Source organism: Mytilus trossulus, chromosome 12 (genome assembly GCF_036588685.1).
Source record: "Mytilus trossulus isolate FHL-02 chromosome 12, PNRI_Mtr1.1.1.hap1, whole genome shotgun sequence".
NCBI classification, from domain to species: domain Eukaryota; kingdom Metazoa; phylum Mollusca; class Bivalvia; order Mytilida; family Mytilidae; genus Mytilus; species Mytilus trossulus.
Window position 1 is genome coordinate 23,374,127 of NC_086384.1, and position 26,517 is coordinate 23,400,643.

General features: G+C 31.7%; 1 protein-coding gene across 1 annotated transcript; it reads right to left on the bottom strand.

Moving 5' to 3' along the window:
* Positions 1-5,109: 5,109 nt before the first annotated feature.
* LOC134692318 (uncharacterized) lies at positions 5,110-26,517 on the bottom strand. Its single transcript, XM_063552768.1, has 12 exons — positions 26,416-26,517; positions 14,064-14,138; positions 13,396-13,428; positions 12,886-12,960; positions 11,844-11,876; positions 11,189-11,245; positions 9,920-9,949; positions 9,343-9,381; positions 8,899-8,961; positions 8,085-8,186; positions 7,213-7,343; positions 5,110-5,467 (listed from the first exon to the last, which is right to left on the bottom strand). The coding sequence occupies exons 1-12, from the start codon at positions 26,468-26,470 to the stop codon at positions 5,180-5,182; spliced, it is 981 nt and encodes a 326-aa protein (XP_063408838.1). The 5' UTR covers positions 26,471-26,517; the 3' UTR covers positions 5,110-5,179.

Below are 26,517 nucleotides of genomic sequence, written 5' to 3' on the forward strand. Positions count from 1 at the left end.
TCTCCAAGGCAGGTTTCTTTTTTTTATCAAGATTAGCCTCTTTTCCTGTTCAAATAAAATCAGGTCACATGAATAGTACTAGGTCTTTGATTGGTTTAAAAAATATCTCTTGAATGCTGTTTTTGAATATTTTAATTTGATTGATTGATGAATTGCTGGTTGCTTAACTTCCAGTGGACTTAATTTGATGTGATCTCTACCCCCACCCACCCCCATCCCCCCAAAAAGTTCCACACATAAAATAAGTGTGGCAACTTAATGTTCAGCCTTATTTGACTTTTCTGCTTTTTGGGTTCTATTACTTATATATCTGGTTTATTTAAAAAAAAAAATTAATACAAATCTTGTTATTTTAAACAGAGCAGCTAACATCTCCAAGGCAGGTTTTTTTTTTTTATCAAGATTAGCTTCTGTTCCCATTCAAATAAAATCAGGTCACATGATGCCAAATAAGATCAGGTCACATGATTCAAATAAGATCAGGTCACATGATGACAAATCCTCACACTGAAATCCACAGATTTTTATTTATTTAAAATTTATTATATACTTATATGAATGTCAAATGATTTTATTATATTTTATTTCTAACTAGTCTTGTGATTATTTGAAGAAATGTATTTCTACTGTATTATTGTACTGGTACACTAATTGAACTCTTAATTACCTCTTGCTATTGTTATTTATTAGAGAAATTTATTATTATTTAGTCCCATAAAAATTATGTAGGTGCTCTTTTAAAATAGTTAAACGAGATAAAATATATGTTTTGTGGAAAGTTATTTTTAGTATATATAGTATGTTTCAGCATCGCCATCTATATATACTCATTATTTGAGATTCATACATCTTAAGATTAGATCAATTGTGTGTAATAATTCAAATATATGTTTACAATGTTGTTGACATGTCGGGTAGTGCTCTTTGCAAAAGATAAGATTTGTAATCTAATTGTAAATTTTGTTAATAACCCTTATATAATTAGAAAAACAACCCTTATATGAGGGGGGATAGGACTTTTATCGGGACTCCGGGATCAGGTGTTTTTAAGCGATTTTTGGATTGACCCTTTCCGGATCCTAGAATTCTTTTTTTCGGATTTCGGGACCTTGGAATTTTGTATTTTCTAGTCTGGGATTTCAGGATTTCGTGTTTTTATGTCTTGGATTTCGGGATCAGTACCCCTCCTATCCCCCCTCTTATATAATTAGAAAAAGGTTTTAACGCTTTTTATTATAAAATTTCACTTGTGCAAAGCTCTGTTGTGGTAGCTAGGTTTATCTTCTGCTTCTTAGCTCTCAACAGTTTATAAGATGGTATTAGATATAAAAATAAAATTTTGCTTCTTATGCTTCTTACATATCAAAATATGAATATGATGCATTGAAATACTAACTAATGCTATTCAACACATTACTGAATTGTCAAAAAGAAAAACATCGATTGATTGATTGTTGGTTGCCATTTTTTTTTTTGGCATACTTAATTTGCATAGGATTTTTCAATGAAATGCTAAAAATATGCTTTAAAGTATAAACAAATTGCAAAAATAAAAATATTTCATCAAATAAATTCAAGTCAGATATTCTTATAAATATCCTTTTCATATTGGATACAAATTTTATTAAGAAGCAGACAATGTGTAGTCTAAGCGTTTCAACTGAGGTACTACACAGGCGTCAAAAGGCGTCATTATGGAGTAAAGGGGGTGGCGTCGAAAGGCGTCACTATGGAGGAGAGGGTTAATGTTTAAAGAAAAACATGAAGAAAAAAAAGAAGTTGAAGATTTTGTAATTCAATGTTCAGTATTAGCTTCAATGTTGGAAGTATTTATAGCATGTGTAACTAAAACCGTATAAGGGAGATGACCTTCATGCAGAAGTTTATTTTTTGATGCAATTAGGGTAGGATTCTTTGTGTAATGTTTAAGCACGTGTAGTTCAAAGATTAGATAATCAAATGTCTTATCCCTTTTGGTCTAAATGTTAAACGCTTTATGTCGTGAGGCTAAAAGAATAGAAAACTTTTAATTTTTACCTATTGTTACCGTTGCAAACCGACTTAAAATTTAAGTATTTTCACTTATCGGTAATACTTATATTTTCCCTTTGATCTTACTGTCTAATATTTTCGAGACCAACTGAAAATATAAGGCAATACATTGTGTGACGTCATAATTACCGATAAACAGAATAATAGGTAGTTTCGTTTTTAATACTGACTATATCATGTGGAATATCTTAATTCGCCCTAATGGGCTCGTCTAGATATTCCACATGATATAGTCAGTATCTGAAACGAAACCACTATTATTCTTTATATATTCTGTACTTCATGACGGAATTTGTGGACTCTTTTCCATATTTTACTGTAAAAATCCATTTTTGATATCTTTTCATATGAAAACTTGGGCATGAAATCCTTACATTTTAAGTATATTTAGATTGTTGACTGGGGTATAATTCTATATTTAAAATTAGTATGGAATGGAAACTGGTGAGGGATAAAAACTCTTAGAGCTAACAATTTTTTGTGGATATTATGAACTGTTCGAATATTTAAAAAAAGGTCCATTTTACTTACATTTTTTTTTGTTTTTTGGGGAAACATTGTTCAGAATTATGAATTTTATTTTATTAATCTTATTTTTCTTATTTTTAAAGTTTTCTTCAGGCAACTTCAATTTTAATAAATATTACAGTAAAAATGTAAGAACCTAAAAACTTGATACTAATTTCAACAATTAAGATTGTCACTGGATATTAGGCAAACAGCAATCAACCAATCTGGAGATATAGTTCAAAACATTCAAACATTGTATTTTTCTAATCAGTCTAGAGGAGCTCCATGCAGTTGTACATATCATATATTTAGAAATGTAAAATCATAAATTATTGCATGCATTTATTATTGCAATTATTCAAGAACTCTCAAAAAAAAAATGTGAGATTATTAATTAGTTTCTGAAAAAGCTGCATAAATACATATGCATGGGATATCACAATGGGAATCCTTATTATTGTAACATTCACTCAGTCACAGTACTGGCATTAAAATAAACATTGCATTAGTTTCCGAGTTTTACAGTATTCATTTGAAATGTTAAATGATCCCATGGTTTTACTAGGTAGTAAATAGGAGGTTAGAAATATCATCTGTCAGGTAGATACTCCGTTTGTTATTGTTATTTCTCTATATATATATTGTATTGTTGATGTTCTGTCAGCTTGTGTGTGTACAAATCTTTTGTGCAATTTGAAAAATAAAATCCTGTTTTATTATTTTGTTGGATTTGCTGCTTATACTTTCATATAAAAACCTTGTTAAAGACCTTTAAAAAAAACCAAAACATTTTGTTAATGATGAGGCTGAAAGTAGAACTAAAATTATGCAGATGTATTGTCATTATCCATGCAGAATACAAGATAGTTTGGCATTAAATGGAAATAAATTGTACAAAAAAAAGTTTTAGCTACATTTTCAATGGTTTCCATTAGTCAAGTTTTTTAAGTATTGAAAAAAGAAGGTAAATCATTGGGTCATTTGCCATTTGCAAATATATCTTCTAAAATTAGTTGGCCAATCGAACAAAAACTTGACAAAAATCACCCTGTCTGTCTATAGAATCCTCCCTAACAGAGAAAAATCTCCATCCACTTGTTCTCATTTGACTAGTTTTTGTCTTGCCTTGACGGACACAGGTATGCTGTTTCCAGAGGTGGAGTCGTCAACTATGTATTATTTTGTGATTTGGTCTAGTTTATTGTGAACCACTAGTGGAAGGTTAAATAATGATTTGGGGTATGCAGCTGTATAAGACATGGTACATCTAATATTCAAGGAGATTAGTTGGTCCAACCCATTCAGTCATGGTCTTTTAACTTGTAACCCTTTTTTTCGGTCAGTTTATGGGGAAACACTACTACTGCTAGTGGAAGGTCGATGATGTTTTTATGCAGTAATAAACGCGTCGACATATCTTAATTATTTGACCCTCCTCCCTCAGTCATGTTCTATTGATGCTGAAACTTTTACTTAGTTGACATGTATTAGTTCAGTTAAAGAGAATCAATTAATGATAGTTCAATCGTATTTGGTATGCAGTTGTATAACTTAAAGCATTAGCCATATCATGTCCATGGAGAATATTTGTTTCTTACCTCTCAGTCATGGTATATTGACTTCGAAAGTTTTGCTTAGATTACATGTCTTATTCGGCTTTGTAAAAAGAGGGTAAAATATGTGGAGCAGCATGTACCTCCGGAGCACCCAAGATCACCCACAATTTTTCTTAGGGTTTGTGTTGCTGAGTCAGATTTCTATGTTGTGTGTTGTCTATTATTTGTCTGTTTTCCTGATTTCACCATGGTGCCTTCAGTTTATTTTCGATCTATGAATTTGACTGTCCCTCTGGTATATTTCGCCCTTTTTTACAATTTCAAAACGGACTTAAATGAATCTTGCACATCAACAGTGTTTCCAATATTATTTAAAAGCTTCCTGAGAATAAACCATAAGATTTGAAATGTGTATTGTTTATAAATCAAAATGTGACCTTTGAATTTTAACAGTTGCATTATACTATTGAAATTATAAACAAGTGAAACATGTCAATGTTTCAGCGCTAGCAGTTTATATATTGTATTAAATGTTTTGAAAAAATCACGTTTATTAAGTTCTTGCGTCCGAGGCACTTTTCTGGATTTACCATCTTCATGAACGCTCTAAGCTAAACATTTGAAATCCGAAGATGTATAAGTACCGATACCATTGAAGAGCTATATGTAAAAAATACCTCAAATAAATGGCCAAATTTACATAAAACCAACTTTCTTTGAGCGGGTTGTTATCTCATTGACACATTCCCCATTTCCATTCTCAATCTTTTTATTTTGCCTGAGGGAGTTGAAAAGAAATTATTCAGATATCGTTTTCTCTATAATGCAGTATTTCACACTTGTGATCACAAGTTGGAAACATTTTACCTTGGTTAAATTGTGTGGTTTTATTTATGTCTCTCAGATTATAATCCTGGTACCTTTGATAACTTTTTATTCTACTACACTTGATGAAGAAAAATTACATGGGTGAAATACAGAACAAAACCAGTTGTTTTCTGGACTTTTTATTGTCATATATCTCGATTGACGAAAAATTTTCGTCAATTAACATTAATTCATTAACCATTTTTAGACATTGAGTCGAATTGTTTGGCATTCCAATTCATTCTCTGCACTATTCCATTCATCTTATTCTTAGAGGCATTTTTGTAACCGTTGTGATTAAGGTATTCAGTGCTAACTTTATTCCACTCCCCTTTCTTCATATAGCCAATGGTCTTTGGTCCAAGGTCACCTCTGTATTGGGCATTAACTACAGCTGTCTTTACATTAGCCGGTAATTTATCGAAAACATTAGCACCAAGCTTGTTTCTAGCCCGTGGTTGATAAATCTTGTCGACGTCATGCTGAAAGGTAATGCATACTCAATTGATTCTATCTTAAATTTCTTAATTTTCTTTAAACTAGAATAAACAACCACAGTACATGATTGAAAATTTTAGAGGGACACTAGCTACGAGATATATATATATAAAAAATCTAAAGTATGATTTTATTTTTGTTCAATCATTAATGACAATGATATTATGAGAATTGTAATTCGCTTTTAGAGGCCAGAATGGTTAAATTTTGTCAAATTAGACAAATAAACATTTACAATGAATTATTGGCTTACAAGTGAATAATTTGACCTCATTGAATACGTAATCATATGAACTTCAATTAACCCCTTAGGTAGATATGGATAACGCATGCATTGTGCTTGTTCTGTTATATAAAGACAAAGAATGTCCACAAATGTCCACATTGAAAGTGAAAAAAAACAGTCAATCATTTCATTGATCGACTGGTTCGATCCACAAAAAAAATCAATCAGACGAGTACGCTTTCTATTTATATCTATGGTTCAGACCAAATGAGTATTTGGACTGTACGCGTACGGTCCGGACCATCTGCATATACTCGTACGGTCCGACCATACGCGTACAGTACGACCATATGAGTATACACATACGGTCTATGACGAACTAAACAATATATGTATTTGAACAATATGGGTTAATTATAGATAAACATTTATCAAAATTCTTTTATCAAATTTACAAATTTATTTTTTGGCAATTTGATGAATAACGTGAAATATGTCATCAACCCTACACACTAATCAGGAAAAATATTTTCTTCAAACACTCTGATAACTTCAATTTCAGTGAGCAAAATTAAATATCATGTGTTACTGACATGATAAATGCAGCAGCTAAACAGGTTGAATTAACGTGTATACTGTGAATTCATTAATATTCGTTGGATACTAATGTTCGTGGATTTCTTGGGTACAGGAGAACCACGAATTCAAATGTTCAACGAATTACAAATTTTCTAAAGGAATGAGTGTAGACTTTGCCTAAACCACGAAATCGAATATCCAAGAGTATGTAAGTTTTCTTCAAACCACGAAAATTGGTACCCACGAAAATAAATGAATCCATAGTAGTTAAGTTATTAATTAAGTTCTAATTTCAGTAACATTTAAACTTTTTAGATTAATTAGAGATTTCATATGATGATCAGTAATATATAATGCTATCTAATAAACTTGACATCTTATTTAAGGCAGACCGTGTGAATATTTTGAAAAAGTATGCATACGGTCCAGATCGTACACGTACATTCCAATTACTCATATGGTTTGGAACATCTATATTTTCTTTTTATGTTTAAATTGCTGATATGACCATCGGAGGTGTTCGAAGGTCAACTCTATTAATAATAAGATGGTGTCAAGACTAAAATACACACAAAACGAAGCTACTTTGGATCAAGGCCAGGTTTATATTATACTTTTTACAATTTGGATAATTTTTTTAACATGGTTATAAATCAAATATGTGAGTTTGAGTCAAGTCGTTGAACATGGATTAGACAACTAATGCCCCTTTAAAAAATGAAAATTATTGAGAAAACATCAATGCGACTTATGTTTGGGCCAAGCACTTGTACTCGAATAAAAAAGGTCATGTAATCAACATTTATAGGAGGTATAGGTTTGAAAAAACACATATTAGGTTAATTTCATTCAATCCGATCTAGAAATATCTCATCTTACAACACATTTATGTTGCAATCTTCCTAAAAAGGTGATAAAACTCACATTGAACAATTTCCTTGCATCTTCTTTTTTGATAGACGCTGTACCAGCTTTTACCCTATCGAAATCAACACCAGGCAAAACGGTCTTAAATGTTTTACGGGCATCCTTGCGATCTAAGCTAAATCCATAACCTAAAAATAAAATCTCCAATTAGTGCCGGCCATCCAGATATCACATATGTCTTGTTTAACGTTTGTGAAAATAACAGAGTTATTGGCATTTCACCTATATTGGGTCATGAAATTTATGAAAGTTATTATACATTCAAGTTTTTATTAAATTATAAACACACTTATTCTCTGGAAAGAAAAGTAAAAATGTGTATGACTTTTAAAAGCTTATTTTATCTGAAGTACCACATACAAACATATAAAGGGCAATTGATTAGTTGCCGCAGTAAACATGTTTCAGATGTGTTACAACTATACGGATTCTTGTGATCGTTTTTTTTGCATTTGATTCGTTCTACGTGAAAATTTTAAACATATCCATTATAAAAAAACATATCAACTAAGACCCTACTAAAATATTAAAACATTCCAAAAAAACTGATTTCCAACAGAGTGTTACTTTATCTAAGAAGAAGGTTTTTTGGTGCTTTTTCTGGTTTTTTGTCGAGGCAATAGTGTTTCATGATTACTACTGCTATTTTTCATTAAGAATGAAATGCCATTATATTTTCGACTATAGCACTGTGTTTGAAATAAAAGATACCGCAATCAGAACTAGCCGTTTATTTACTTGATCGTTGCATACACACTACCACTGATCAATCTTTTTAAGGGAAATATTTGTGTTGCCTAAATCCTGCAAAAGGTCGAAAACAAAAAGTCGTGAAGTTTCTTTAAGCAGAAGAATACATTAAGGTGTACCTATTGTTGGGTCTTTTTTCATTCCCTTTGTCTTTGCATTGTACATTTTCAAATTTGGTTCTCCACCGTGAGTTTCAAATGCTTTAATAACATCTTTTGTATCTGTAAAACAAGCAGAGCATGTATAATGAGATTACTAATAAACTAATGAAAGATTATTTTTTTAATTCTCCAATATAGCATTTGAAACGGTCGGAGGTAAAATATTGTTTTTGGCTTGTTTCAACGACCAGAATTTGCTGCTTTCGAATGTGTCTCATTTATCTGCATCGCAGTACAAAAGTTCTGTTTTCCCTATTGAATCCAAATATCAATGGAAATTAAAATGGAACCCAGCATAAACATCTTTCAAAATCCTTACGTAATTCAAATCAAACGTTTACACCAAAAATTATGGAATAAAAAAACTTCATGAAAATACCTCATCCCAACGGGTATTTTGATAAAATCTGGAAAATCACATTAACTGACGGGAAAAATCTATATTAATGTTTGCATTAATCCTTGTATAAAAGTTACACCTAACATCTACGCATTCCAACATGGACTATTTCTTAAATAGGACTAACAAATGGAAGTATAGCATAAGCTGAGCTCTAAATTGCTGTACATGTACATACAATGAAACTTAAGACAGTTTCGAGAAATTGGTATTACAACTTAACAATCTTATAAAAAATGAAGGAATAAAGCGTATAAATTTGGCGGAATCGTAACAAAAGTTTAATCATTGTGTGATGGTACAGAAAATGTTTCAGTGTCATGAGATCTTTCTTGTTTTTTTAAAAAATATTTTCATAGATAGCATACTTACTTTCTGGATGCTTAAATGTTTTCTCTTTATATGGTATGTAGTTCGGGTTTTTAATGGAGGAAACTATGTGAATAAATAAAGACATAAAATAATCAATGCTCAATCACATGATATAGTTATAACAAAGATATAGACAGATGTGGTCTGATCAAGATGCGTCCTTAGCGCTTTTTATGATTTACATATACCTTCATCAGGAATTGTTAAATCCAGGAATGTATGAATTTCTAATATAGTATTCATCTCAGTCACACTCCAAGAAATATGTCGTTAACGATTTAAAAATCCACTTGCATGTGTCAAAAAGCTCAATATTGATAGAATTTACGTATACTGCAGAATTCAAATATAGAATTGTAATGATGAATATGTACCGGGAAAAATATTGCTAAATGAAAACAACTTGAAATTGTATAAGAAGTAGTGTCATGTCAAAAAGCTTACCAACTGGTGGTTTAGGTTTTGGCTTGGTCACTGGTATCCCTAAAAATAAGATGAAAGATTTAGAAAAAAAATATCCAGTTCTACCTTTATTTAGTATGAATTTGATTTATAACATTTTAAATTGATAAAAAAAATTACCAAACATATGTATCCTAACTATAATATTTAAACCATAATGTTCAGTTTCCTACAATGCATTAACTTCTGTTCAAATTAACATTGCAGGGAAACAACTTCTCACTCTCTTTATAAATCATATTTTAAGAAAGGCTTACGCATGTAACAGTAGAAGAGATAAATCGTATGTGTCAAATATCTGCTTTAAAACCATACTAGCATATTACTCATTATTTGATAAACAAAGTTGTATATGACATTAAACTGAATTTTCAATTCATAATTGGTGCTAGTTGGTTAAACTAACAATTTGACATTGGTTTGCCTTAGTTAAGAGAGTTTGTCTTCAAGTGTCAATTGCAAACAACTCATTCTTATGGCTTATTTTTACTTTGATAGTGACGAACCCGCTAAAATCAACTTGAACATTCAATTATTTGAATTGCAATTATGCACTCACTGTTCACTGGTTTCCTTGACCACAACCATCCTGAAGAATAAAAATAATATAAGTATAGCCGTGTTTTTTCCTTGTTGATTCGATTTATCTACAATTTTTCATAACAGTGTAAGTAAACGAAAGTCGATGATAAAGGAAAGAATGTTTTATAATATTTACTTTAAAAGTGTATTTGAATGTTTATCAAAATAAGGAAGGTACAAATTAAGGACTCCATTTTGTTTTATTTATAATGTGTTTAATTGTGTGTTGAAAACCCTATGTTTCGCTGTAACGTGATTAAATAAAACACATAACTAAGCCTATACGAATATGACTTAATAATTGTATACATATAATTGTCTTGCTCATCATTTTTTTTTATTGCAGTTTACCTTTATATATTCAATGTATTTGAATTATATCAATAATCTGCAAGAATTGGATAGATACAGACCAGAATGTAAAGGCAATATAACTCTTTTAACAAATCGAATAAAAAAGCTGTGCCATACAAAATTAATAGTAGATCTGGTCCTGTTTGCATCGTAATTGTGCTTTTTTTTAAATTATTTTTTGGTTAATAATGCAAAACAAGATAAAAATTGTAGTTCAGGGGCAAAAATAAGTATTCAACGATGATTTCAGCTATGTTGACTGAACTGAGCAATTTGTAGTTTCTTTTTCAACTTCATAGACAAAATTACACACTGTTTGTAATTTTTGTTTGTTTAAATAGACCTAGATCCGGCTATGTCAGGTTTTCAACATCGGAAGAGGTTTTCATATTAATAGAAAAACGTTACAACATTTTCCTACTGTATATTATAGGCGATTTCGTTAATTATTAGAAAGAATCATAGAACAACCCTATACCCCTATAATGATTGTTTTCAAGCATAGATCCAATTGACACAGTAGTTTCAAAATAGTAAATGTTTGTGAAATTGAACAGACGACATTGCCAAGTTTTGTGAATAGCTCACTTGAACCTTTTGGTCACCTCAGATAGACGTAATACAATACAAGCTGTTGTAAAGTATCCACCTCAATTGCACAACAAAAAAGTGTCATACATGTTTTGAAAATCAGAGGCATGTGTAACTTCAGAATGTAGTAGCAGATGGTACAAACTACACATTAAAAAAAAAAGACAGCTCTGTTTATTGACTGCTTGCTCTAAAAGTCCAGGTTTAGATAAAAGAAAATCATTATGAATATAAATATAAATGTTATGAAAAGTTCCATAGAAAGTGCGTAAATGCTCTACTCTGTGTCAATGCTACTTACCTTTTGATGGCTTTGGTGTAGGTAGAGGCTTCGGTTTTGGCTTTGGCACTGGATTCCCTGAAAATGAAATTTAAGTTTTAATCAATGAAGTGTTGTGCAGATTGGTAATAAGTCAATCATTTTGAGTAATACAATAACACTTAAATTACAATTTGATTCCCGTCATATATAGATACATGCTATATATATAGCAACAGGATAAAAGTTAAAAACGTATAGCGATTAACTGTTTCATCAAACAAACAAAAAAGAATAAAAGAATATGACCTTATTTTAACTAATTTGAGTGATAATAACAATAATGTCGGTGCATAACGTCAGAACATCGTATTTCCGGATTTATTTCTACCTGATCAAATTGTTTCATTGTCTACAGCCAAAAAGTACACAAACATTTTGTAAACAAATATTTGAAGGAATGCTCAAAGGTAACAGAATTTAACCCCTTTTGTTTATCTGCTGCAGACTCACATTTCTATTTAAAATATTAACATTTGGTAATACAGTTGCTAAAACACATGGACAAAATATTTATGTTCACATGAAATGAAAACGTATGTAAAATAAACTTTTCTAAATGATCATTAAACCTTTGATTGCAACAACCGCGTAAAATGTTGGACATATTATTATTTAAATTGCAAAATGAACTCACTGCTAACAGCTGGTGTTCTTGACCTCCACCACCCTGCAAAATATAAATTGAATCAATTTGGTTGCATTCCGGGGGTTCAATGTAAGGCTTATCTTGTACGTTGGTAATGTTATAGTTATTTGGCATCACGGTGCAAATCTATAAGTTTCATTCGACATCTTCATATTATATCATTTTATATATATATATAGATATAGGAATATGTGGTATGTCTCCTGTAGTTCAAGATACTGTAACATACACGATACCTTTTAGAAATGGTTAACCTTGATAAGTGATAATCTACTACTAATATATAAAAGTAGACGAGGTATGACTATCCATATGACAACTCTTCACAAGATAACTTAGGTTACCGCACGACCTTCACCATTGAGCAAAGTCCATACCATGTCTCACAAAAGTAAATTTTGTCTCACAAAAGTCAATTTGTCTCACAAAAGTCAATTTTGTCTCTCAAAAGTCAATTTGTCTCACAAAAGTCAAATTTGTCTCACAAAAGTCAATTTTGTGTAACAAAAGTCGATTTTGTATGCAAATTAGTTCAAAGAATACAAACAAAACTAATTTGCATACAAAATTGACTTTTGTCGCCCAATTTTCAAAAAGGTAACAAAAGTAAAGTCTGCGTAACACAAATGAATTTGGTCATGACAAAAGTGACTTTTGTCCACCACTGAAAGATATTTTTGTATGACAAAATTTTAAATTATGTTACAATTTTTTTAAAACTGAACTCATTTTAGTTGGACAAAAGTGATTGGACAAAAGTCACTTTTGTCCGTACAAAATTGAATTTGGAGTACAAAACCATAAGAGTACCATTTGGAGCCCCATACTACCTATTTATCACAATCTGTTAAGGAAACCAACATATTTTATTTTCCGCAACGTATAAGTTTGAAAATAATCAAGAAGCTGAATATGACTCAATTTTTTCAGATCCTGTTACGATCAAAATGACCGTTTCAGACTAATGTATGCATAAAGAAAGTGTGAACATTTATTTTCATAATTTAATAAAGCTTATTTTATAACTTACCTCCCGACGGCTTTGGTTTGGGCGCAGGTTTTGGTGCAGGTTTAGGCCTAGGAGCCGGTCTTGATATTGATACTCCTTTAAAGTGTACAAATATAAAATTTTAAAATATCAGACGTGTACTTAAATTTTGATGTTTGTTTTAGGATTGTCTCAAATGATGAAAAACTTATTACATATATTGCTTGGAATAAAGAAAAATCAGACACCGATATACATAATGTTTTAAAATGTTAGTAATAATCATATCATTTAATCTAATAAACTTATCTAAAAATGTTGACATTTGAATATTAATAACTTTCTTCGAATTTTCTGAGAATCTAAGAATACTTTTCTCTGTTTGAATGTCATTCAACCGATAGCCGACCACGTCAGACGAAGCTCTACAAAAAAAGCTATGTCTTGTGTATTATTCTTTGTAAAAACAACTTCCTACTGTACACAAATAGCTAACATATAAAGCCACATCATAACAAAAAAGACATAAAAAGCAATGTAGAATATACCTACTTCTATTTGAATCTCTACTTCCCCAACCCCATCCTACAATGAAAATACGTAAAAAAATACATTTTAGTTCATTGAAAAATAGTTTTACAACAGGAACATGTACTAGTATTCAAATTGCACCGGGTAAAACGTTTAACCGAATTTATCAAAATATCAGAAGAGTACCCTTTTCTTAGTAATGCATTAAGATTTACAAAAATTAAACAAGTGACGAAAGAATGTGCATTGGTAGTCAATATCTTAATATTTTATTCATATGTTAGATAGTTTTCACATTCATCCATTCGCCTCCTTTTTATATTAAGGATGTATATCATGAAAGATCCGTACCGAACGTATGTTTAAGTGAACGTGCCTTTATCAAGGAAAATATTGGTATTTTAGTTTTTTTGGTTGTGACCTAGCTGTCAGAAACTTCGAGATCTCTCACATCTACACTTTGTGTCTAAATTAGTATGTTTGCTTCAACTTATTTAAAAAGTTATACTATTACACAACTATCACAGGTTAAGGGAGGATTTATAGTCAGCAAACTAGCTCAATGCCGGTACATTCCGTAGGGGCCTGTCCTAAATCATCTATACATTACATCTTCCATTCAAGTTCGTTATGAAATTAAGAAAATTGATGTTTATTAATAATAGTATTTCTGAAAGAGAATGTCATACCTGACCGACTGGAACCACTACCACTACTAGAACGTGACGAACTGCTACTACTACCACCTCCCCACCATGCTGAAACTAATAATAACATAAACAATTGATAATAATAATGATAATAATAATAATAATGATAATGATAATTATAAAGATAAAGATAAAGATAAAGATATCGGTAATAATTATAATGATGATGATAATCTTGTCATGATATCTGAAATATCCCTCAATATATACGCCTTTGCATTTTGTTATTGAATTGATTGATTGTTGGTTGTTCATCGTCCATTGATCAGTGTATATAAAGTGCGAATCCAGCTAGTTCATTTTTACTGTTATATGCGGGTATGTCTATTGTAGAATAAAGGATCATGGGAAAACTGTATTTGTTTACGTTTTGAAAATATCAAGTTAAAGGATTTTAAGTTAAGTTTTAACATATTTTCATTGTGATATGTCTTTATAATAAACAAACATAGCATTAAAGTTCAAATAAGTGTTATAAAAGCATCATAATATAGCATATCGATTATTGAAAGCGATCCATTTTAACTATAGATGCGATGAATTATCACTGTTAGTGCAGTCATTATTAATGTAGAATTTTCAAAGATGCGAGGAATTTTTATTGTAGAATTATGTGATAAATGCACTTGCAACAAATGAAAAAAAACTTAGTTGATGACTTTAGGATTTATGAAACATGTATTTTCAAATTGAAATACAAACTCCTCATTCATTCTTCATCAAATATATAGCTTTTCAAACTTGTAACAAAAGCGATTCTCAAAATGTCATATTGTATTCTTCAGATTACGTCTCTCCTTGATTTAACTTATATAGGGAATCACTGGAAGGTGACAGCAGCGGGCCCTCTTAGGCAGTCAGTGGGCCCCATACTTATGAAAAATTCTAGATCCGGGAATGGATACTACCGCAGAGGTAAAACCATGCACATTTGGGTTATTGTACGCGAAATGCATGCTACAATTCATTTTCGTGATTTTACACCCTTTGGAACTCTATGTGGGCTATTTCAGCAACTAGGCAAAAAAATCCCTTAACTAGATACACGGTTAGATTCAGCATGTCAACGAATTCCAAATATCTATATTAAAGGACTTTTGTCTATAAATTTGGACCCCACAAAATTGAAAAAGGGACCAAAAATATATAAAAAAATACATTTGTTCTTGAAGGCATGACTGCAACAATAGGATGAATATACAAAAATATCTTATTCTTGGGTCTCATTGGGGGGTTCTGATCCCGGATCCCACTTACTGTTTTGTCAGATTCCCGTATTCAGATTATTGTTTTGTCAGATTCCCGTATCCCGCTTATACTATGCAGTTCTAATTTTTATCCGTGTCCCGCTAGACTTCATTTCCCGTTTTTCACTACACAATCATTTGACTTTCACCCGTCACGCTTGCAAAAAATCGGCAATCCGGCGTGACGCTTATACCCAAATGCGACCCACTATTTTACTCTATTTTGACTCATATTAAGCCCATTATAAATATATTAAAAAAGTAGCGTAGATTTTTTTTATCCCTTTTTATCTCGTCTCGTTTCGTTTTTGAGCCATATATAGATGTCGTATGTGACAATGAGACAACTCTCCATCCGAGTCACAATTTATACAAGTAGACCATTATACGTCAAAATACGGTCTTCAACATGAAGTCTTGGCTCACACCGAACAGCAAGTTATAAAGGACTCCAGTGTAAAACCTTTTAAACGGGAAAACAAAGGTGCAATCTATATCAAGATGTACGTAATTAGTGGTGAAGTGTCATGGAAATGGATAAAAAAAAATAAGGATAAAGATCCCTATACGCTTTATAAGAAACTAAATGGAATACATTTGAAATTAATGTTATTTCTATTGAATTTATTAGAGTGTTTTAAAACCAAACTTTCATCCGTAAGTTAATTTTTATCAAATCTTTCTCTTACTTTATCTATTTTTTGAGCAAGTCGGCTAAATTAAGGCTTTACAGCTAATTACCTAATGCATGTAAAGCACAACTTTGGTTGGCTTGCTTTGTTTGTATAATTGTTTATACAAACTTTGTAAATAAGATTAACATTTTTAAACAATATGAATAGGCATAGTTTAACCTGTATTTTTAATATTTGAATTAAATTGGGTGTTATCATAATGATTATCAAATAAAAAAAAGCAAGCAAATCAACTAAAGTCTTGCTCTACATGCTTAAAGAAATGAGCTGTAATAGATTAAAAAAAATAAAATTATACAGTGAAAATGCACCGCATATACAATAATAATGATTCGCTCCACAGTGAAAATGAAAGAAAAGTATCATTATTCGACAGTAAACATGACTAGCATTACGAAATCATCATAGTGGAATTTAGTTAAATATGAAGAAACTGAATGACAAAACATATTCTACGTTATACAACTTTAATAATTGTATTAAAATGAATATTTTTTACTGCAACAACATCTAACCTGTTAGTTATAAAGCATCTGCACGATCTGTTCGTGAAATGTCCTAAATATTCACCTATTTTGGTATATATTTCACAACTGGATGGCTTTAGGCGCGATAAAACCCCGCTCGCATCTCTTACTTTGTTTTTTTAGTATTATGTATTTCTGAACATATACATTTTAACTAATTTTCTTGATTTTCTTCAAAAATTAAAAAAAGTTCGTCTGTTTATTTATCATTCTACAGTAGACATTTATGGCATATACAGTAAAAATGATATTTTAGGATCCGCACTTTACATACACTGATTGATTATGTTTACCAAAAACATTGCGAAGGCAGGGTGTCATATAAATTAACAAACAAAGGTTACAAATAAATGTTCATCGCTTGAATAAACACTTAAATAAACGTTACTTTATATCAGCAATCAAATTGCAATAATTTAAGATAAAACGGTAAATGTGTTTAGCAAATCCAACGAAACGGTAAAAGATGCCTCTATGCAAAGGTAATGCGTCCATTTGAGCTTTAGCACGGTGGGTATGGTTGTCCTGCGAGAGAACGTACTGTGCTGGTGATTCGGTCCTGACGGGTGCTGGTGGGTCCTGATTCTGTGCTGGTGGGTTTGTTTACATTGTATCAGAACGGCAATAAAACGACTGTTTTGTTGCTTAATTTTTCTCTGATGCGTCATAAGTTCCATGCAAAGTATATGACAACAATATTATATTGCAAAAGTCGTACAAGTTCGTTTAACGGAATTGTCCTGACGCGGTGCTGGTGATAAGAAAAACGGTCCTGGTTCTGTGCTCCGATGTCCTGGTTCTGTGCCTTTATATTTTAGTTAAAAGTGGTATATATTCAAGATCATCGATGCTGTACTGTTATTGACTAATTAACTGTTGCCTGCTTTCTTGAAATTGACATTGTTTTGAATCCGTTTACTGTTATTATGCAAGAAAAAATATCCCTATTTTTTATTTTTTTTTAAATTAACTGTAATCTTATTTATTGGCCTGTTAATGGAACTCTTCTTGTCCCCTTTTAAGATAAGAAAATATGTTTACGATTTTCGGGATTACGATTATTTTGCAAGATCACCAAAATACGTTGTAATTTATACAATACTTATATAAAGTAGATGATGTGGTATGTTTGTTGTCAATGGACAAGTTTCCTGAAGAAACCAAAGGAAGTATGTGTTAAAAACCATACGTCATCGTAATACCTTTAACAATAACCCATTAAATAAAAATGTATAAGGTTACCGTTTTGCATAAAAATGGAGAGAAAAAATATAGAACAAAGGACTTTCTGAGCGTTTGAATCATATGTCTTTAGCAGCTTAAATCACATTTTTGTGTGAACAATTGAGTGCTGACTATATTAAAGAATGACAACAGTATTGCGGGTTTGTTTGTTTGTTGTTGTTGGTTTTTTTTGGGGTGGGGGGGGGGGGGGGATAGGTAAGAGTGAGATTGCGGTAAAAGTTTTAAGCTTGGAATAGTTTTCCGTAAGATTAAAAAGTTGTTTTTTAAAAGAAAAATGTATCTTATAGCCATTAAGAATCACTTGCTGTATCTGTAAGATTTTTACAACATAACTTTTTTGTCTGAACGGTTATCAGGTTTTTTTTTCGAAAGTTCGATAGAACACTTAAACAAATCACTATTTTAAAGGGCAGACTAGAATATGTCAGAGAATGAAGAATGAATGAAGAGATAACCTAGAGACCACTAACAAAACTAAGATTTCTAAGTTTTTTATTTCAAAATTCCAAAATAAATAAATATGTTTGATTAAGAATCAAAACAGCACAGACAATGAATAATAGAGACATAATTTTGTACATATATCAAGGGGAAACTTCTTACAAAGCATTATTATTTATAGTTCATTACTGTTTTTAGAAGAAAAGTCTCGTGTAAAGAGAGTGCCACGCTCTTTGCACGTTAATAACCCTTGCAGCAACTCTTTGAGGGGTCCGTAGGTGGCCTGCTGCAAGGCAAAATTTCTGTTCCTATCCAATACATCCTCATTTTCCAGTGGCAGTCCAAAATTCCACGACTATTGGCCTCTTTTATGACAAGACCTACCTATTGTATTTATTGTGAACTTGTTCTCGTCCTGAATATGCATGAAATATTTGCCACTGGACGTTAAGCAAACAAAAATCAATCAATCAATAGCTTCATACTACCAATTGAGTTTAAAAAAGAAATTCTTAGATTAAACACCTACCTTAAACTTTAAAAGGTCATAACTGTTTAAAACAATACAAATCTACACACATACAAAAACTAGCTTAATTTCAAATGGTTATCAACCTGAATCGCTATAAGATCATATATAAGCTCACCTGTGTCGAGGGGTCGTGTGAGGTTCATGTATTGTCTTGGCGTCCGCAATTACAAAAAGATCTTTTCTGAAATTACTTGACCAAATGTTACCAAATGATTTTTCAAGAGTGAATCTAGGAAAAACAATATTCATCAACAAACATGACCACTGTCTGTTAAAATGTATTCGAGTTTTTAGTTACAGCCGATTCCATCGAGTATATAGGCAAACATAATATCTTTGGTTAGCTTGCTTTAAGCTAAACCGTACCCTCCTTTCGAAGTAGCCTGGTCCTACAGACAGAAAGATGTGTCATTTGTCGGACTAGTATACTCTTAAAGTAGGGTAGTTTACATAACCTAACAATGACTTTTCTGTTCATCAAGCAATATAACCAAAGATATTCCCTTTGTCTTCACACTCATTGAAATCGGCTTTAATATTGCAAAAGTTGAAGCAATTAGGGCAAAACTTTCCGAGTAAAAAAAATCAAAATGTCTTTCTACCTTGCACATTTCAGAACATTCATATCAGACAACGAAACTGGGTCCAGCAACATTTATAAGCAATTTAAGATTTTGACCCTCACAGTTTCCATTCACCTTTCATTCATGATAATTAAATTGAACTGTAAAACATTTCTTGGTACCTTCTTAATTCCTTTATAAGTCTCATGTAAACATAATTATGACAATAACTGTTGTGAGCACAAGATTCACTGCACACTTTTAAAGTTCTGCTTCTTCAAACATTTAAATGTGATCTTAAGTTTTGAGATTTTTAATCGACACGATTGAGATTTTTGTATATGAGAACATGGTTTATCTATTAGTTGAAAATGCGGATTTGAACTAGATTTGAGTACCTGCGAGCATTCGTTGTTCAATAATGTGTGTCTTTGTGTAATTATTTAATGTGATAAATTGTTTTGTTGGTACACCACTGTAACAATGAAGGAGGAAATGAGGAGGGTTGGTTGGGTGGAAGCGGGGAGGCGTATGCGAAGCACTGACAAACATGTCTATGCGGCATGGGCTTTGATCATTGTTGAGGCATCAATGTGAGGAGCATTTATTATCTTAATAAAACTATTCTTATTTTAGATACTGTTCTCTGATATTGGACGAAAGATGTTGCCCTTTTATGTAATTATGTTTAGACGTTGCGCACGATATTGGTGTCACTTTGGAAATATGGGTTAGATGGCGGGTTATTCAAGTTCAAGCTCTTATCCTATACAATAAATAGCCATGTTATGCATATCATTCGAAAGGCAATAACCCATAGAAATCAATAACATAGATGAATTTGTGTTTTGTCTATTTTTTTATGAAAAAAAATGCTCATTTCGATGCCTATAACGTCATTTTAAGGTTGTCCCGCTGTTACAATTTTGTTTTATGTGCGTCTTTGAAATCCCAGTGCGGTCTCATTAGTAAGTAGAATGGTTTAAAATTTTACAACTACATTGTATACATTTGACGTTAAATGAAGTGATAGACGTTTTTAACTATAAGAGTAGGAAGATCGTCAGAAAAGTTTGAATAAAAAAAGAGAAAAAATGTCCCAATTTGCTGCTCAACCCGTAAAAAAACTTTCTGTCTTCAATTTCATAATATATAACATACGAAAATGGAATTTAATAATATCAGAAAAATTATACATGTTCAGAAGAAGCTATCTGAAGACATCATTATGTAACTGCGGTCTTATTTTAAAAACATCGTCATTTTTCCCGTGTCCAATAAAATGTCCCGATTGACAAAATAACACAAAAAATAATTCAGAGGCTTTTTATCAAACGAAATTCTACTATATCTCAAATTTTTATCACCTGGTAACTGATATGAATGGAAAATACATTTAATTTCCTTTAAAATGATATGATATGTACTTTAATTTGAGTTGCAGGTAGAAAATCCGAAACGATCTAAGATGTCCAATGAAATGTCCCCGTAACCGTAATTTGACGTTCGCGTTATAATAACGTTAAACTGTATACGACTTTTTCTTGCATATTAGGCATAACATAATTTCATGAAATGGTCTAATCTATACAAAATAAAGTTCTCGTTTAATATGCATTAAAATGCAAATCTGCATTGTTTCAAGGATATAAGATGTCGAAATATTTAACTTGGATACTCCAAAAAGACAATGCTCCGGAGCTATAACAAAGAGAAAATTTACTATTGACCCACCCCCACTTTATAAAAACAAGATACATTGAAAAGGGAAATGCAAACAAAAGTGAGATCTTCTTTATTATCCTCCTAAGCCAAAACAATAGGCAGTTAGTTTTCTCGTCTTAATTGTTTTACGTTGTCATTTCGGGGCCTTTTATAGCAGACTATGCGGTATGGGCTTTGCTTTTCAGGGCCGTTCACTGACCTATGGTTGTTAATTTCTGTGTCATTTTGGTCTCTTGTAGAGAGTTGTCTCATTGGCAATCATACCACATCTTTTTTTATATATATTTCAATCATTTAACAAGACATCAAATTGTTATTTTGTGTTATTGTTGCATATATAATTCTTCGCAAAAATAAAAAATTGTTCATGTAATTAAAATTTTGTTAAAATTCAATGAAATTTTGTATTTGCACCGGCTTGAAAAAATAAAACTATATACAGAAGCAACTTCGAAAATCTCTGTACTTTAAGCGGCATTTCACATAAGTAGAAAATGAGGTCAACATTTGAAACTTTCCTTGTAACAACGTGGAAATCGTCGTTTTATTAGGAACGTCGTGTAACGCTAAGTGGCACCAATACTGTGCGTAACGTCATACAAGTTACGATCATTTGAAAACACATATTAAACAGCCAAATGGATGCACAATAGCTAAATAGGAGTAATAGATCCTATTGACAACAATTATCTGCCCAATTTTATTGATTTTGTAACATTTGTTTCAAATATGACCAACTTCTAATCCAAAATCACCAGCACCGTATCAGGACCCACCAGCACAGTATCAGGACATGAGTAAATTGAGAAAATGCTAAATTTTTATAAATTGCAATGTTTTTTTTACAAAATAGTTATGTCGTATGGATTGCGGTATAGAAAGCGGACTTTATAAGCATTTTTGTTTCATTTTTTCAGTTCGAGATTTTCTGAAAATGAGCATTTTTGTGTTACGCTTACTGAAACAGTTTAGAGGGTCAACTTTTCAATGGTTTACATATGAACCCATAAGAAACAAAATTAAAATCTCAACTGTTTTCTTTCATTTTCGTCTTTGTTTACATTTTTTCATTGATCACCAGCACCCGTCAGGACCGAATCACCAGCACAGTACGTTCTCTCGCAGGACAACCATACCCACCGTGTTTAGTATTTAAAGAGACAAAACAAATAACAACAGTTAAACTGAGAGATAAGGAAATTTAAAGTGTATTTTCGCAATTTTATAATCATTATTGATCTTTAATAAGATGTATTTGGGTGAATATTTCCATTAAGAAAAACGAAATCTACCAATCTTAAAAATGAAAATAAATGTAGCTATAAGAAATTTAAACAAAACTTTAAATGGACTATCTGCATTTAAGTGAATTAATATAAAAACTATGAACAAACATTTTAAAATAAATTCCCTTCTAAAATTACTATGATTTGTTCAAATCATATGAATAAGAATCAATTCACTATCATAATAAAACAAAATGCGATTTCAAATTGTAACAGTAGTTCATTTAACAAATTATAAATAATATGACGTATTGAACGGAATTTGACAGACAAACCAAACAGTGCGATGAAGTATACCACTGTTCAATTGTCCCAAAAAATAGTTTGAAAAACAAAACTGTAGCTGAAATTATTTTTACCTTGATTTGCAACACAAAGAAGAATTGTTGCAGTAAGGATTATCGAAATCTTCATTATGCTAGCATCTCTTTGAATGTGATATTGTGGCTTAATTTATACGTACAAGCAGTTTATTGTCATGGAATTTCCATGAAATCAATTACCACACTATATGATTCTATCCCATATAAGGTAAGTAAAAGGAGAGGAAACATTTCCACAAAATACCACAAAACTAAAAAATAACCACAACATCACAACATGGTGTGACGTAACAGAAATTCATAATCGAAACTATCAGGATATATTATGATGTAACAACGATAGGGCACATGATGCTCACCATCAATAGTATTCCAGTTATATGAGAACCACCTAGTATGATTCAACAATAAAATAGACAAAAACTTGTTTTGAACTTCTTCAAGCAGAATTTAAAATAACAACAACACAAAAAACTCTTCTGTTTACAAGTGATTTGATTGATATACATACATGTATATTGACATGCTTTACTATGATTAAAGATGATATAATACATTTATTTTATAAATGGACTTATTTATGCAACTCCCACACAGTAAATAAGGAACAAAATTAAGTAAAAGCAGTTACGTTCTTAAACGATAATTTACATGCATATAAAATGCCCAGCAGTCCGTATCTTGTCTTAGGGAGGGATAAATCATACTTTGTAAAGAATCATTCTGATTCAAACAAAAAATTCTCTGAAACCGACATTATCAAGATGCTTGATTTCTTGATTGACAACATATTTGTTACGTTCGGAGGACGTGTTTTTCAACAGACTGTCGGCATCCCAATGGGAACAAACTATGCCCCTCTACTTGCTGACTTGTTTCTTTATTATTATGAGGCTGACTTCATGCAGGAACTTCTTAGGAAGAAAGATAAGAAGTTAGCAATATCCTTTAACTCTACTTTCCGCTATATTGATGACGTTCTTTCACTAAACAATTCAAAATTTGGTGAATATGTGGATCGCATCTATCCCATCGAATTGGAGATAAAGGATACTACAGATACAGTTAAGTCGGCTTCATATCTTGACTTACATCTAGAAATTGACAATGAGGGTCGGTTGAAGACAAAACTTTACGACAAAAGAGATGATTTCAGCTTTCCAATTGTGAACTTTCCATTTCTAAGTAGCAACATTCCAGCAGCACCTGCATACGGGGTATATATCTCCCAATTGATACGATATTCCCGTGCTTGCATTTCCTATCATGATTTTCTTGATAGAGGGTTACTGCTCACAAGGAAGCTATTAAACCAAGAGTTCCAAATGGTGAAGTTGAAATCATCCCTTCGTAAATTTTACGGACGCCATCACGAGTTGGTTGACCGTTATGGAATAACCGTTTCACAAATGATATCGGATATGTTCCTTACGTCGTAACTACAATCCCCTTCCCTTTCATGAATTTGACCTACCGAATTAGACTATTTACCGGATTTGTAATCACATAAGCAACACGACGGGTGCCGCATGTGGAGCAGGATCTGCTTACCCTTCCGGAGCACCTGAGATCACCCCTAGTTTTTGGTGGGGTTCGTGTTGTTTATTCTTTAGTTTTCTATGTTGTGTCATGTGTCCTATTGTTTTTCTGTTTGTCTTTTTCATTTTTAGCCATGGCGTTGTCAGTTTGTTTTAGATTTACGAGTTTGACTGTCCCTTAGGTATCTTTCGTCCCTCTTTTAACAACCCGATGCGTATATTTTAAATACATGTTTATTATAAGACCGTATTATTTTAGAGATATTAGTGACCAAAATTTATTTTCATTTTGATCATGAACGCTATCATATACAGTTATTGGATAATTAAATTGGTTTTCTTAAGGTGTGTTTCAAATATCATAAGAAAATATGTTATGTTCCATTATTGTTGAAAATAGTTATACTATTCGTACGTATATATTTCTAACTACAACGTCTGTTGATCATATGGCCAGGGGCGTTTTCACACACACACACACACAACCACCATATCATAATAAAACCTGTAATGATCTCGGCACGATTGGTTAAATTGTGTTCAGGCTTGTCGGTTCAAAATAAACTCATCATAGATACCAGGACTAAATTTTGTTTATACGTCAGACGCGGGTTTCGTCTACAAAAGACTCATCAGTGACGCTCGAATCCAAAAAAGTTAAAAAGATCAAATAAAGTACGAAGTTGAAGAGCATTGAGAAGCAAAATTTCTAAAAATTTTGCCAAATCCAGCTAAGGTAATCTATGCCTGATGTAGAAAAGCCTTAGTATTTCCAAAATTCTAAATTTTGTTAACAGTTAATTTATAATTGTAACCATATCAAAATTATATCAATATGACACAAAAGTAAAATAGTAAAAATCTACCGAGGAAAATTCAAAAAAGAAAGTTATGTGTAATATGCACATAGACCAGGGTGAGCGACACAGGTTTGTATGAGCCTCTAAGTGCAAATAAACTCATCATAGATACCAGGACTAAATTTTGTATATAAGCCAGACGCGCGTTTCGTCTACAAAAGACTCATCAGTGACGCTCGAATCCAAAAAAGTTAAAAAGGCCCAAAAAAGTACGAAGTTGAATAGCATTCAGGACCAAAATTCTTAAACATTTTACCAAATACAGCTAAGGTAATCCATGCCTGAGATATTTCCCTTATCAATGACAAAATCAGAAGATTAAACACACCAAGCGAATGGACAGCAACAACCTGCTAAACCACTTAACTGTTCGTCATATTCTTTTGTTGAATACAGCCATATTTACACTACAAATGTGAATAGCATTTTTATAAATTTTCTGTTTACAAAACTTAGAATTTTTCGAAAAACTAAGGATTTTCTTACCCCAGGAGTAGATTACCTTAGCCGTATCTGGCACAACTTTTTGGAATTTTGGGTCCTCAATGCTCTTCAATTTTGTTTTTGTTTGGCTTTCTAACTATTTTGATATGAGCGTCACTGATGAGTCTTATGTAGACGAAACGCGCGTCTGGCGTATACAATTGTAATCCTGGTACTTTTGATAACTACTAGTACAAACGAATCTGTGTGACTTGATTTTTTTTAGGCATGGCTTATTTGTACTTGCATGTAAATGGACTTTCTCGTTTTTAAACAAATACCATTAGTTAAGCATTCGCTCCGGTAATACGGACGAATTTACTCCGTTCCTGTGATTTGGTAAATTTAGTTTCCTAACTATTTGTGAAATTTTCGGTTTAACTTTACCGTCAATTTTATGGGAATATATTTACACAAAAACAGGTCGTACCTAATACTGTATACTGCTGTTCTTTAACCAAATGTGCATTTAGACGATTCGGGTGGGGGAATGGGGAGAAATATTTCACAAACATAGTTACAACATGGTTTAAAAAAAAGTCATGTATGACACCCCATTTATGTTTAAACCAGTTTTGTTTAAAGCCATATTTGATAACAATAAAAGAAACCACAAAGTTTCAGTTTATAAACAAAATTACTGCTATCTTGAATTTTTCCTTTAAGCTTTAGTTCTATTTTTTACTGTAAAAAGATATAAAGAACTGATTCTTTTCTATTTAAGAAACTTTTCAATTCTACTAGTAAAACAAGTAGAATATGGTACCACCTTTTTTGTATAGATGACTACATTATTTATATAAGCATGTTCCACATTCCATCTTTGAATAGAAATAATTATATTAGACTGAAGAAAAATATATTACCTTGAGTTGCAACGCAAAACAGAATTGCTGTAGTTAGGAATGCAGAAATTTTCATGATGCCAGGAGCTTCTATGATATGATAATGTGGCTTTATTTATACAT

What these genes read in the sequence shown, in the direction of transcription:
- LOC134692318 (XM_063552768.1), bottom strand. Translation starts at nt 26,470, where the DNA reads ATGAAAATTTCTGCATTCCTAACTACAGCAATTCTGTTTTGCGTTGCA. An exon ending in TAGTGGTTCCAGTCGGTCAG is followed by an intron (nt 13,429 to 14,063) that starts GTATGACATTCT and finishes TTTTCATTGTAG; the next exon opens with GATGGGGTTGGGGAAGTAGA. An exon ending in AAGAACACCAGCTGTTAGCA is followed by an intron (nt 11,246 to 11,843) that starts GTGAGTTCATTT and finishes TTTCATTTTCAG; the next exon opens with GGAATCCAGTGCCAAAGCCA.